Source organism: Ochotona princeps, chromosome 12, assembly GCF_030435755.1.
Source record: "Ochotona princeps isolate mOchPri1 chromosome 12, mOchPri1.hap1, whole genome shotgun sequence".
Lineage (NCBI taxonomy): Eukaryota > Metazoa > Chordata > Mammalia > Lagomorpha > Ochotonidae > Ochotona > Ochotona princeps.
The window spans coordinates 64,630,482-64,645,514 of record NC_080843.1 but is presented as its reverse complement, the minus strand read 5'-3'; the positions used below and the strand labels follow the sequence as shown (position 1 = coordinate 64,645,514).

General features: G+C 44.6%; 1 protein-coding gene across 11 annotated transcripts in view; it reads left to right on the top strand.

Annotated features, from left to right (window-relative positions):
* The window catches only part of LOC101536302 (phospholipid-transporting ATPase IB), a 633,219-nt gene that overhangs the window by 208,715 nt on the left and 409,471 nt on the right, over window positions 1-15,033 (top strand). For all 11 annotated transcript variants that reach the window (XM_058670954.1, XM_058670952.1, XM_058670953.1 and 8 more), the window contains 7 exons: window positions 1,196-1,301; window positions 1,944-2,026; window positions 2,836-2,885; window positions 6,842-6,911; window positions 8,744-8,828; window positions 9,773-9,912; window positions 11,755-11,893. In XM_058670954.1, the coding sequence (XP_058526937.1) occupies window positions 1,196-1,301; window positions 1,944-2,026; window positions 2,836-2,885; window positions 6,842-6,911; window positions 8,744-8,828; window positions 9,773-9,912; window positions 11,755-11,893 (673 nt within the window). The remainder of the gene's footprint in view (window positions 1-1,195; window positions 1,302-1,943; window positions 2,027-2,835; window positions 2,886-6,841; window positions 6,912-8,743; window positions 8,829-9,772; window positions 9,913-11,754; window positions 11,894-15,033) is intronic.

Genomic DNA, 15,033 nt, shown 5'->3' with positions numbered 1-15,033 from the left:
TGGCAACAAAATGAATGCCACTGGAAACCATTTTGCTTAGTGAAAGAAGCCAGTTCCCAAAAGACAAATATCACATAGTTTCCTGATCTGTTGTAAGTATAACACAGAGTACAAAAAGCGTGATGTAAAAGTGAAGCTGGCATTTTGGTATTTGAATGTTATTGGCTGCACTTTTTTATACTCCTGAGAAACAGCGTTTTTTCTATTTACTATTTGTTAAATTCTTTACCTAGTGGAAGATTAAACCTGTGATTGCAAAATAAACTGAAAGTCTGTCATTGTAAAATCTAAAATAAAAAAAGGAGAAGGGAGATTAGGATGGGAAGCATCACAATGCTATTAAATCTGTGTGCATGAAATATGTGAAATTTATTCACCATATAGGAATAAAATAATTGAAAAAAGGATTTTTAAGTCTTATGTGGGAAAATAGTATTGAGGGCCCATTTCCCCATTAGTTATAAATGTGATTTGTTTCTCAATTAAAATTACGGTTTTTTTTTCAGGTAGGATGGGAGAAATGGTTTAAATACATATCCAAGGCAATGTGTGTTTTCACTGTTTTTTCATAGTGAAAGGTGAGGAATATCTGCTTCCTCCCAGGTACACAAAGAAAAGTTAGAGATCAGACATGATGTAGAATAAATCCCCGGATGGAGAACTGCAGAGTTGAAGAGGTACACTGGTGAGGGACTGAATGGTTTTGTGTCAGGGAGAGTCTTGTCTTTGCTGCGATGGGATGCCCACAGCAGTGAGGGTCAGCCTCGCTAGCCCGCGTGGATCTGCGGAGTGGGGAGAAAGCTGTGAGAGCCGAAAGCAAGGCGTCTCTTGGAGGTCCCCCAACTGTGTGAGCCAGTGTGTGGGAGCCACATCCCCAGACAGGGGGAATGATGGGCTTCTCAGGTGAAGCAGCTGTGGCCCTGAAGGCCAGGGGATGAGTAAGGAGGAAGAGCACCTGCTGTGAGCAGGTGCAGGATGGAGGGACCTGGAAAGGATATGCTTTGTTCAAGGAACTAAAGGACATCAGACCAGAGAGGTGGGGCTGAGACGGACACAGGTGGAGCCCAGCTAAGCCTCTGGAGCCTGTTGGAATGCAAGAAGAATCCAGCACTGGAAGCAGGTGCTGCCTTGGAGCTGATTCTGACGCATGCCACAGGATTGCTCCCAACAGGCTAACTCGGTCTCCTGTTTGCAGCCCACAGCTCCTTGCATCCAGGAGTTCCTCACCCTGCTGGCTGTGTGCCACACCGTAGTTCCTGAGAAGGATGGAGACAACATCATCTACCAGGCCTCCTCCCCAGGTGAGGCTTCTTGCCAGATGTGCCCTGCCAGCTTCTTCCCTGGATAACTTGGTATCTGTAGTTACTGGGGGAGAAGCGGTGGTGCAAACTGCTTAATGGGAGGTCCCTGTCTCTTACCTCTCATGATGGTTACAGATGCTAAAACCATGGAGAGCAGGTGCTGGGCCCTTCGGACTTGTCAGGTAGCACTGCCTTGGCAGGTAGAGGCCTTGAGCCATGTTACCTTTCCCAGCAGAAGTTAGTGCAACCCGATTCTCTCAAGAGAGAATCCCATTAATATCTGCTCATCCTTATGCCTCCTGGGCTTGCTGGGTGCTAGGGGTAAGGGGCTTCATATTGGAGCAGCCACTCTGTGCGCTCGCTGGTGCTCTGAATGGTCCCATGACTAAGACCTGCCTCACTCCGGGAGATATTAGGTTGATTAGAGCGAACTTGATCCTAAGAGAGAACAGCAGGAATGTGGATCACTGTTACTATGTTGAGTTAGCCTTAGCTCTGGGTCCTCCCATTTCAGGGCTCTAGAGTTAGGAAGAGTCAGTGTTCTGTACCCCAAGTTTTCACTCCTGTGTCTAAGTGCAGTGGGTCTCGTTAATTACCAGAGAGATGAGTCAATCCCTCCCCCGCCCACCCCGTTGTTCACAGATGAAGCTGCGCTGGTGAAAGGAGCTAAGAAGCTGGGCTTTGTCTTCACCGGCAGGACACCATACTCTGTCATTATAGAGGCGGTAAGCAACCCACCTCTGCACCCTGACCGGGTGCTGGAAGTAGTCACATAGTGTGTCTGCTGTAAACATGGGAACCGAGCCTCTGTTCTCTTTTGAACCTATTGGAAGGCCATGGCAGTTCTGTGATCAGCTTAGCTTAGGCCTGCTGCTTTGCACTGCAGCAGTCGGTTCCCGTGCAGTGGCTTCCCCATAGATATTCCATAGCTGATGGGAAATCGTTTATAGCTGAGAGCTTTACAGGCCTCCTGCCTGCTCTATGGAAGCTTGGAAAACAAGCTCAGAGCCGTCTCATCTCTGCGGGCAGCTCTGCATCGCTCTGTGGCCTCAGCACCATCTCCTCCTCCTTCTTGCCCAGGGAGCCCTCACAACCCACTGGGCTTCTCTCTTCTCTGCTTGGAGAGAGAGGCATTACAGTTCTAAATCTCTTATCTCCATCTGGGGGTTCTCCCCTCCGCCCCTTGGTCAAGAGGTTATGTAGTTTCTGATTTTTCTCGCCTTGGAAGCGCAGCTGGCCTCAGGTTCTGGTGGATCTATGTAGCTTGTGTCGGCAGTCTCTGGGAAGTGGCCACGCCAGCCAGTTGCTAGGACGCCACCTATGTAAAGGAAAATGAGATGCTTCTGCCAGAGGAGGGAGCTCTGACCCCACCAAACTGGAGCGCCTATGAAACGCATCTGCTCTGTGTGTGTGTGTGTGTGTGTGTGTGTGTGTGTGTGTGTGTGTGTGTGTGTGTTGATGAATGCCACACGGTTGCTTGGAGATTTTCCATACTTAGTAACTCAGGAGAGAATCTTTTTTTTTCTTTTTTTAGATGGGACAGGAGCAGACATTTGGAATCCTTAATGTTCTGGAATTTTCTAGGTATGTTTTGTCTTTTCTACACTTGAAGCAAAATACTTGGGTGTATTTAATAACTTCCCCAGAGTGTGTGTGATTGTGTGGGATGACTGAATATGGTCAGTCCTCTAGCCTTAAACATAGGAAGCTGATCTCTGCAAACCCTCTTCTCCTTGGAATCTGTGACTTTCATTAAAGATGATGAAGTAGATCGTTTTTCTTCCTTTTTTTTTTTTTTTTTTTTTTTTTGTCAAAAGAAATGTTCTGCTCCCACCTCCTGCTCTTTCCTCTGCTCTGCAGAGTCTGGCAGTGTTGCCTCAGCAGCCGTAGACGTGTCTGCATAGCTTGGAGCGTGTGATGAGGGCATTATTTTCATTGGCATTTCCCTGGTCCCGTGAGGTCATGCTTCCAGCACCGTCAGGTGCTCCGCTGTGAGAAGCCTGGCAGATGACGACAGGTGCCGTGAACTCGTCCCGTCGGAGGTCTGCTCCACCCCGGGCAGTTGGCTCATACGTATTTGGATGCATCCGTGCCCGGTGCAGTTTCTTTCATTTGAGACCTGGGAATATTTGCTGGATTCTTTTGTTCTCCTGGAACATTCGTGGTCTGTTATAAGGGAGCAGTTTAATGCTTTATTTCCTTTCTTATTTCTAATGGGGAACTGTCAATGCCAGAGCAAGATTCAGCTGCTGCCTCAGAAGCGTCTCTTCCTGTTGCTGAAAGTCAGGGGATTTGCAATGGCTTTTGGGAAACGATTCACAAATTGCTTGCTTTCTTGGCCTTGTAAGCTATTTGATGAAAGTCAGAGTCGTATCCTTTTATAGAAAATAGTTTCCAGCCCTAGTCTTGTGTGTTAAGATTGTAAGCTTGAGCCCCTGGGGTTAAATAGTCAGTGGGAGAAATAGGGGATTGCTGGAGACGGTAGCACTTGCAGGGTGCGGGAGGGAGGCAGTGTTCCTCTGGGTGGTGGCAGTGTTCTTGTGGGTCACCATCTCTCTGCACCTGTTTGATACCCCTTCTTTTGTTGGAAACTGTTTTGGCTCTGCACTGAGGTCAGTAGGTGATTGATGAAACAGCAGGGGGAAAAGGAGTTAGATAAGAACAGATCACTGTGGATGAAGATGTAAGGTTATGATTTTCAAATTGTAGAAGAGTAAACAGATCGTGTGTGGTTGCAGTTTCTGTTCCATTGACTTGTCTTTTTCCTGATGCCACTTCATGTTGAAAATAGTTCTTTGAAGCTTTTGTTGGTAATTATGCTTTACACATTGGGATATGTTAAGAAATTGAAATGCACGTTAACCTTACTAAGAGGATTCAATTACCAGACAGCTGAGAGAGAGTGGAAAACTTAACAGGAAAGTACCATGGACCAGGATGCTGAAAATGTCCCCAACTCTTATGTTAGTTCAACGGGAATCACCCAGCGGAAAGGCCACAAGAGTTGAGATGAAATGACAGCAAAGGCATGGAATAGCATTATGGAAGAAGACGGAGGGCAATTTCCTGTGTGCCTGAAGCCTTGGGAAAATGAGGGGGTTGCACAAGGCGAGGCTCTAGAGGGAGATGTAAAGAAAGAGGAAGAGGAGCGTCTCAAACCTCGGGCAGCCATGCTGCCCGGGGTGCTCGGGTGCTCCACCACGAGTCCAGCCTAGCACAGCCAGGCTTACCACCACCTGCGCAGGTACATGGGGTGAGCGGCTCGCGGGCGGCCAGTGTGCCATTTGGCGCCAGGCTACTGGCCTGCTGGCCGCCCGGCCAGGAAATTTTGGATTTGATTCCTTTGATATGGTACAGGAGTCACTCCATGCTGAACCCACTGTTCTCTGAGAATGTGTATTAGTCCTTAAGATTCTCAATGGCGGTAAATCTTCCTCTGAAGAACCTGTAGTCACTTTATAGTGCAGATTACCAACACCAGTCCTTTCAAAAGCAACATTCTGGGCTTGTCCAGCAGGATACCCCATTACCTGATAGCAGGAGGGATCAGCAGAGGGGTCACAGAATGCAAGACTATGACATTGTCTGGTATATGAGAACCATACTCGGGGCTAGAATGTGTCAGGTATGTCTGGACCAATCCCTGTGCCAACTCTGACCCCACTGGATGGTTTAGAAGAACCGGTGGAGTCTATGCAGGAGGCATGACAGTCTATGGGGTGCGTTGGACTGACCCAGAGCAACCTCTGGCATACTTTGGCTGGGAACAGGCCTGGTTGGGGAGATTGAGGGAGGCCTTGGCTGGGTGGAGCTTACCACTAAGGGGCGCAGGAACTGGAAGGGGGCTGAGTTCTGGTCGGGTCATGTAATCCCTTGGCACAAATATCGATTCGGACTTGACGCACCGTGCCGGATTAGACCGCAGCACAGTTTGGTGCTCCGGAGGACCAGGATAGATGTTGGACGGACTTGGCTAGGTTTCAACCCCAACTGAGCCATATATGAGATATATGTGGGTATGGACGAGCCGTGGCTGGGCTGAAACTCTCAACAGCAGGAACCAGAATGGATCGAAGAGCAGTGCTGGCCGAAGGACCTGCTGGTATGCGTGAAGCCTGACACCAGGAAGGGGTCGGATGGAGGAATCTGAACAGTTCCTCTGACAAAACACTGACCCTACAAATAACCGAAGGAAGCATGGAGGTAAACAACCCAGAAGAGGCTTTGGAAAGTGACCCACTGGCATGCACTTGGCTCGGGTTGGGGCAGACCAGGCTGAGTCAGTTCACATCATCCACTGGCAAGCCCGAGTGCTGAAACTGTGTAGGGGCCTGGCCAAGCTTGGTTGCGATAAAAAAAAAAAAAGTACAGAACACCAAGGCGAAATGGCCTGTGCCAGTAGGGAATGCAGCACCCGACCAGCATTCCTCCCGCTGGTTTAGGTGAGGGACGAGTGTGTGATGGGCAGAGCTGGGGCGAGCTGCAATACTTATTGGTTCCAATGGAGGTCGGGGCTCAGAATGGATCCAACCCAGGGGTTACAACCACCAGCTGATCGGAGTGAACCAAAAAAAGATGGAAGATGGAGTAGATCAATCAACCACCTCAGCTATATGTTTGCAGCGAAAAACTGGACAAGGGGAAACTCTAAGATAGACTATGTCAATCAGTGGACTCTGCACCAGCCTCATCGTACCTGGACTGTTGCTGATGATATGTTGGAGCTTCTAATTGATCGAGGTGACGCTCTGCTGGCTCTGCCTTCAAACCCGAGAGGGCCTCCCTAAGAGGCCGTTGATCTTGACTGGACAGTGGGATGCTGGACTCTGTATGGTGTGAGCCTGTAATTAAGGAATCCCAATGGAACCTGAGCTGTGGTTATGCATCATGGTGAAGGAATTCACCATGGGGGAAGGGTTTGGGGTGAAGGGGGGGAAAATCCCAGTACCTATGAAATTGTGTCATGTAATACAATGTAATTAATGAATAAAAATAATAATTAAAAAAAAAAAGAAAGAGGAAGAGGGGATTTATAGGTAACCGGGGAGTCATTGAGACTCAGTGCGTGCAGGTGGGTCATGGTGATGGATGTGTGCCAGTGAGGAGAGCAGAGAGAAACACTACACACAATGAGGAGGTTTTTAAGTGATATATGTTTTTTAAATTATTCTTAAAGTTCTACTCTACTGTGACTGGGTTGTTAACAATCGCATTAATGTTTTGAGCTGTCAAATGGGCATTCCAGAGTATTGTCAAAGTTAAATAGATATACTTTGCCAATGCAATACTGTTGCAAATAGCTGTGCTAGTGCTTATTTTATGGCTGGGAAAGAAAGAGATTGACATCTACTAGATACAAGTGAAAAGAGTGGATTCATGATGAACATCCTCTTTAGAGGGAAAAGTAAGGGGAAACGGAGCTTGACTATTCTAGGGACTGTTGCCTTTTGTTTTGATAGTGTTTGGTTGCAGGACCTGAGACCTAGAAAGCAGATCAGTGACAAGTTTTTTGTTTGTTTGTTTGTTTTTTACCTGCACAGTGACAGAAAAAGGATGTCGGTGATTGTTCGAACTCCCTCAGGACAACTTCGACTCTACTGTAAAGGGGCTGTAAGTATCAGTAAAGTGCGCAGTGCTGCAGGGGCTTCTGGGAGCCACTTGGTTCACTGGCAGCCTCTGCTCTCTGCTGCCCTTACCCCTGCTTGAGCGTCTGTCCAAGGGTGGAAGGCACTTGCAGGTTCACTCAAGATACTGATGTTCCAGGCTGCCTGACCAAGATGGTTGGCACAAAGCTTGCTTGTGGCCAAGGGTTGGCTTTGGAAAGTAACTTTCTGTGTCATGTGAGATTCTAGGAGTATGAGTTTCCATTGCACTCTTACCACCCTGTGTGATGATTTTGGGAAGACAATTTGTGTAGACTTGCAATAATCTTTTAGTACGCTGGTCTGTGAGCATAGCTTGAAACATTTGTGGAAAAACAGAATGAAAAAGTTGTAAAACACTTGGAGATCCACTTATGGGATTTTTCTTACTACAAGTTTTCCAAAAACCTTTGAAGAGTGATGCATTGGTTTTCTAGCAGTGATTCTTCTCAGGGTCATGGTGTGGTGCTTATCAGAGAGAGCGAGGGTGTAGGGCCCGCGGAAGGAATCACAGCCCGTTAGTACTGCCCATCCTAGTGGGGTCCTGGGTCAGGCTCTGTCCTGTTTCCCACCTGGTAAGCAAAGCGGCATGTGTTATCAGGTGTTACTGATTATGAGTTGTATTTAGCCTGTTCAATTATGTTCTTATGTATTAAGGGACAAAAATATTTATTTTATGAGACCATGTCAAAAATAGGAACCTATATGAGGATCAGTGATTTATGGAAGATATTGCTAATCTTTACCAGTTGTAGGAAGAAGAGTGGTTTCATTTTAGTATACTCTGACTGGGGATTTTAAAAAAGAGTAATGCCTGGGAATTCTAATGACATTATTTCAGGACCCATGAAAGAATTCTGTGCTTATAGAAACAATAATTTAAATTAAGGTCACCTGGGTTATATACTCACATTATACCCTTTTTTAAACTGTTTATTTGGCATTGTGCTCTCAGTACCGCAGCGAGTGAAAGGAGCAGAGTGAGGCAGTAGAGACGGAAGGCTGGACACACAACAGTGCAAATCTGAAAATGCTGCAAAGTCTATTTTATCTTCATGGGATGGAATTCTCTGCAAACCTGGTCTCCTTTAAGCCAGACTGGATTTCTTAAAAATATTTTTCAGTGCCCTGAAACTGTGCAATTTATAATAAGTGAAAGGTTGCCAAAAACCTCATGGAAAAGGCACATTAGGAAGATGCACTGAGATTTGTGTTTAAATCCGTGTTTCTACTGTCTTTTTGAAGTCCCCCCTGTTCAATTCATTGTTCAAGAGGGAGAATCCTTATCCAGTCTCCTAGTCCTGCTTGTCAGACGTGGGGACCATCAGGAGGCAGTAAGCTGCCTTCATCTGTGTGCGTCCCAGCTTCTGCGCTGTATGCTCTCTGCTTTGGGGTACTCCCCCTGCCACCAGTGGTTGCACTTGAGTCAGTTGGGATGTGCTTTTCACCGTTCCCACTTACATACATGCATGCATGTGGGGTATGAGCTTTTGCAGGTTTGCCTGGGTATTATAATTGGGATATCTGTGTCCCTGATTGTTGCTTTGGCGCCTAGGATTCTCCCCAGTGGGTTTTGGTTTGGCTTTGAAGATACATACCAGGTTTTGGTTTTGTTGGACACACTCATATCCAATTTGTTTTCCAAAACTCCTGCCTGAACCTGGCCAAGATCTGTACTCCTACCTGCCCACTCAAGTGTTCTCATATTTGATAAACACCAACCAAACAAAGCTGTTATTAACATCCTCCCTGGACGGTTTCCTTAAGGTCTCACCAGTCATGCTGTTTCTTATTTTATAGGATAATGTAATTTTTGAGAGACTTTCAAAAGACTCAAAATACATGGAGGAAACCTTATGTCATCTGGAATATTTTGCCACAGAAGGTAAGTGAAGTTTGAAGATACTTTTTAGTGTGTTTGGGTAAAGAGTGCTGGTCTGAATAGGCTGGCCTTTCTGTGCAGTAGGCAGCTTGCTTCATAGGAATGTATTCTTTAGGTGTCCTACCCGAGTCTCATCCCGTCTCCACTCTGTGTCTGTGGTACTGATGAAATGAACAGTACAGTCTGAACTCAGTGACCTGTACATGCCTCTGCTAAGTCATCACCGTAGTGCGGAGGGGAGAGGCAGAGAGACTCACAGCAGAGGAATCGTCTGTTAACCAGCATCTCAGAGGAGTCATGTGGTCAAATCCCCATGCCTCACCTGTTAGCCTTCTGATAGGGATATGGCTTATCACTGACTGGAAATAATATAGTGATCCCCTCATGAGCAGCAAAGGCTTCATATACCATTGATGTCACATGTTGCCTGAGTACAGGTGATAATAGCTGGGTCTGCTATTGATGCTGATTGATGCTTTCTTACCGTGGGGTGTTCCTAAGGCTACTCTTGAATGCACATAAAAGTGTGCTTACACACACACACACACACACACACACACACTTGAGTATGGCTGCTTGAGTGTGGCTGCTTTCAGGCAATAGCACATTGGATTTTTACTGATTTCTGGAACCAAACTTCCTGCCTCTTCTACTTGCTGACACCTGCTTAACCACACAAGTGCCAGGGGATCGTGCATAACTCCTCTACCTCTCTGCTGTGCTGAATTCATTCTTAGAATTCTTGGTTGCACAGAAGTTTATAGGAGAGATTCTTTATTAGAAAGCAAAATGGTTTTAAAATGTCGCTATGTGGAGTGTGAATGCTAAAATTGGAGTGATGGCAAAAAGCATTTGGTTTCTCTCATCTTTTGAGCATGCTGATATAAAAGGGAAATGCATGCTACCCCCCGAGTTAGTACACTGCTCATTCACATCCTCTCTTCCAGGCTTGCGGACACTGTGTGTGGCTTACGCTGACCTCTCCGAGAACGAGTATGAGGAATGGCTGAAAGTGTACCAGGAAGCCAGCACCATCCTGAAAGACAGAGCTCAACGCCTGGAAGAGTGCTATGAGATCATTGAGAAGGTGACTATAGTGTATATGGTCTTTACATACTCAGAGAAGGACTTCACCACCTATTGAACCAAGTCTTTAGTCAGGAATCCTTTTACTGTAGAGCGATGTGTTTTCTTGTGTCTTCATGAAACATTAGTTTTAAATCATTTCTTTCTTTGCTCTAGGAAGCTCTTAGTTTTCATTGGTTATCCACCCTCAGCTCGTATTAATGATGTCTTAATAAATAAGCAGCATCAGTGACTTGCAGGGTTTGCCTGACATTAAGCCTGATAAGATCATCACACTGTGTTACATGTGCAATGAGAATATTGTATAGGCCAGTTAGAAATCATACACACTAAGAAATTTCACACCTAGCTTATTCTAATGATCTTCGAGCTTCGTTATAGTTGCTCCCTCTTGTTTACCTTTATTTTTTATTGTTATGCTTTTTAGTGTATCTGAAGGCATTGAGTAGCTTTCTACGTATTAGACTCCTTCAAATCGGCGGGCAGTCTGGGTTTTCAACTTTTTTTTTTTTTTTTTCTGTTTCTCATTAGCAGATACTGGCCATCCATTTTCTAGTTTCTGTGGCTGTTCACTTTTCTCCATCATCTGTTGTTTTCTTAAACTTTTTGTTTTATGTTCTCAGCATTGACATTGCAGTGGAATTTTGATAAGAGTGGGACTGAGTTTAAGCCTTCATTTGCCTTGCTTTACTGGTAGTTAAGGAGAAAAAGGCCCTGAGTCAAGTTACTTTGAATGAAATTTACTTGAGCAAACAAGATTCTAGAACAGAGCAAGCAGGCCTGAATAAAGATGATTCTGGATGCCCTACTCCACCACATTTGCAGGATGTATTTATGGCCAGGGTACAGGAAATGAGTGCAGAAGCAGCCTCATTGGCTGCTGTCAGCATCTGCCTTATGTGGTTCTGTTTGGGCAGCTCTCAAGCCTTCACTGGCTGGAAGTTCAGCATCTGTGCTAGACTGAGACTCAGTTACTTGGTTACAACAGCATCCTTTATTTGGATTATAGTTCAGTTGCACATTAAGATAAAGAATAGTTTGCTATGTACACAGGCTGCTATGGACCCAATTTTATTAGCTAAGCATGGAAACACGGCTATACCAAAGTGAATTTAATAATGGAAACATCCGAAATGTCTTCCAGACTAATTATTGTGAAAGTCACCAAATGGGTGACATGCCCATGTTGTGGTGTCAGGCCTGGGTTGGAAGCTCAGGGGCTAGCTGTATTCTCAGACAGTATGCAGGCTGTCGTGCAGAGGTTGTGGAATCTGCCGATCAGCAGGAAGCATGCAGACAGCCAGGGCGACTGCACTTGCATGCCCACCCTCAGTCCCAGCTGACCCATCCTGGGCCTGGAAGTGGTTGACCAGGGGGCAGCCTTGTATTTGGATGTTTTCCTCTATAACTGTTCAGTTCTCAGACCCATAAGTCCCTTCTCATCTTCCAGGTATGTGGTTCCTCTAGAACCAGTTCTCTTGTGTTGAATAAAGGCCCAGTGCTTGACTTGGCAGCTAAAGGGAGACAGACCCACACAGTTGCCAACCTCTGGAGCACTCGCCACACACTCTACTGGCCAATGATTTTCTAACATGCCCATATGTCACAACATGAATGACTGGTGCTGGGTTGCCCGCCTGTGTGTAGTAGTCGTAATATGAGAAATCATTGGGAAAGGCCCTATGCCAAAATGTATTAGTCAACTACAGACCCAGGGTTAATGTGGAGGAAATAAAATAACCGTTTTAGGATGTTATCATTGCCTTTCTGTTATTAGTATTTTGTTGCTCATGCTGCACTTCAGAATGAATCCACCACTAATTGAAGTTATTTTTCATTCTAGAATTTACTATTACTTGGAGCCACAGCCATAGAAGACCGTCTTCAGGCCGGGGTGCCAGAAACTATAGCGACTCTGCTTAAGGCAGAAATTAAAATATGGGTGTTGACAGGAGACAAGCAAGAAACTGCAATTAATATTGGTAAGTAATTTAAAAATTTTTTTGCTGATGTTGGCTTTTGTAAAGTGTTTTGGAGGTAGCTTGGGGGGTTGCCTGAGGTTTTCTCAAATGTAGTGCCAGATGATGTATTTTTTAGAACTCTTCATTTAGAAAGCCAAGAAGAGTTTACTGATGTACAGTGAAGATAGTCTTATGGGCACCCCCACCTATGCTTTTTTTTTTTAAAGATTAATTTATTTTTATTAGAAAGTCAGATATACAGAGAGGAGGAGAAATAGAGAGGAAGATCTTCCATCTGATGATTCACTCCCTAAGTGAGCGCAGTGGCCGGTGCTGTGCCGATCCCAAGCCAGGAGCCTGGAACTTCCTCCAGGTCTCCCATACAGGTGTAGGATCCCAAAGCATTGGGCTATCCTCGACTGCTTTCCCAGGCCACAAGCAGGGAGCTGGATGGGAAGTGGAGCTGCTGGGATTAGAACCGGCGGCCATATGGGATCCCGGGGCATTCAAGGTGAGGAGTTTAGACGCTAGGTCACGCCGCCGGGCCCTGCCCCCACCTATTCTAAATGTTAAAACTGCACTCTTGTAACAATATGGGGGAAAACATTGACAGGGGAAGTGGGGATAAAATAGAAATCCATGTGCCTAAGGAACAGTATCATGAAAAATAAAATAGCAAAAACCAAAAACCTATCCCATCTGCCTGGAAAGAAACACACTGAAATAGACTACAGAAATCAAGAGTTGACGTTGTGGTTTTTCTGCTGTTTTCTTCATAATACGTAAGTGTAACAGACTAAGAGAAGATGTTTTCACTGAAAATTATGCAACATTTTATATACAATCATTGTACTTTTAATCATTTTAGTAATAAATGGTACATTTTTATTCCTAAAGTCCTGATAGTTTTTCTTTTCTGCAACTTGGCTGGCAGTCTCCTTGCTAAATATTATGGGGATGAACATTGAACAGTGGAAATTTAAGTCAAAATAGTTTTCTTGGTGTTGGCATTGTGGTGTAGCATGTTAAGCTGCTATGTGTAACACCAGCATCCCATTTGGGCTTCAGTTTCAGTCCCAGCTGCCCAACCTCTGATCTATCCTTGTACGAATGCACTGTGGAGAGAGAGAGCGAAAGAGAGAGAGAGAGAGAGAGAGAGAGAGAGAGTTTTTCTAGAGTTAAATAAGTTTTTTTTTTAATCAATAAAGCATAACACATTTGCCTACGAGTATTATTTGTCTGTAGTTGTGTGTGGAGTGGTGTTATCATTTCCCATACAAATTTGACCTAAAACACCTGGTGTTAATCCATGGCCTTGTTGTTGATGTTGAGTATTGCCCAAAAGTGCTTACCTAAAGTGCAGGTGATGTGCCCTCTGCCCTTTAAGAGTGGTAGCAAGAATGGGCAACCTCTCACGTTAAAGCTGAACTGTCATGATGTCATGATCACCTTCCTTGGTCAGCCACACCTTGGACATCCTGATGACCTGTGCATGCTGCTTGTCACAGACTTCCTTCCGCGCTTTACTCACTGCTGCTGGAAGCTGACAGCACACAGGTGGTAAAGTGTGTCACGCTCTCACAGGTGCTCTCAGCCACCTCACCTTGCCCTCAGGAGCAGGAGCACATAAGGCTTTTTCCTTCTGTGAGCCTATCACAGTCTAGCTACGTTTGGAATCAATACAAGAGAAAGGCAAGAACTGGTCACCAACACAGAAAACCCAAGTGACTACTTAGAGAGAATGTTTTATTTGCATGTAATGAGGCTGCCCCAAGGGTTACACTGATACTTAGACAGCAGTCCTTTTAAAATTTGTCATTGTGTTATTTTATATTCTTTCCGGAAAAGGTATGACCATGTGAAACCACTCACATCTGTTAGGTATTTCTTTCTCTTTACTACAAAATGTTTATTCTTTAATAAACATTTAGAAATATTTACATTTATTCATTCTTTTATGTATTTGAAAAGCAGAGCCAGTGAGCTCCCCTAATACAGGGGAGGCCAGGCCAGGTCAAAGGCAGGAGACCAAATTTAGGTGTCCCACAGGGGTGGCAGGAACCCAGATCCATAAGCCCTTGCCTGCTGCCTCCCAGGGTGGGCATTGGCAGGAAGCGGGATCAGCAGGAGCGTGGGAACTCAGTCCCAGGAACTCTGATGTGAAATGCACAAGCCCCAAGACGCACCTTCATCTCCGCCCTAAATGCCTGCCTCTTTAGATATTTCTTTTTATTATTATTTTATGATACAGTTTCATAGACTTTGGGATTTCTTTTCCCCATCCCAAAGTTCCCCCTACCAACTGATTGACCCAATATTATTTTAATAGTATAGTCCTTCATAAACAGTCCCAAATCACAAGTCAGAATTTCATCATTCTGCTATTCAGTGTGTCCTGGCGTTGTAGGCATGGACAGAGGCAGAGAGTCCAGCATCTTATTGTCAAATTATATGTAGCAGTTTCATTGGGAGTCCATCTTTGATTTGGAAGTAGAGATGCATACTACATGTATCTTCACGTCTGGATATGATAGTCCTTATGACACAGTTACTATATATCCCCTTGAATGAAAAGTTATAAAACAAATCAATAACAGAGAGAAAAATAGAGAATTTACAACATGATGTTAAATAACATGCTACTGACTATCTAGCGTGTCACTGAAAAAATGAAAAAGAAAAAATTTCTTGAAGAAAACAATGCTACTGTATGACTTACGTGACAGTGAAGGAGTTATCAGAAAAAAAAAACTTTTTTGAAGAAATGAAAATAAAAAACTAAGCCAATATCAAAACTGTATTGAGAGAGACATGTATAGCATCAGGTGCTTATAAAAATTACAGTACCTCAAGCTATCTAATGCACCTCAAGGACTTACTTAAAAAAAAGTGAACAGGAAGCAAGAAATGCTAAAAATCACAGCAAAAATAAATGGAATTGAAACTAAAAGAACTACAGTTTGCAACAAGAAAGAGCCACTTTTAAGGTGAGCAAAACAAACTTTAGCCAGATTAGCAAAGAAAAGCAAGAGAGAAAAACTGAGTGAAATTAGAGATGAAAAAAAAAGCATCCTAAGAAATTAACAAGTTGATCTCTTCTTGTTGGATGGGTCCTTTGATCATTATGTGGCGTCCTTCTTCATCTCTTAATATTGTTCATG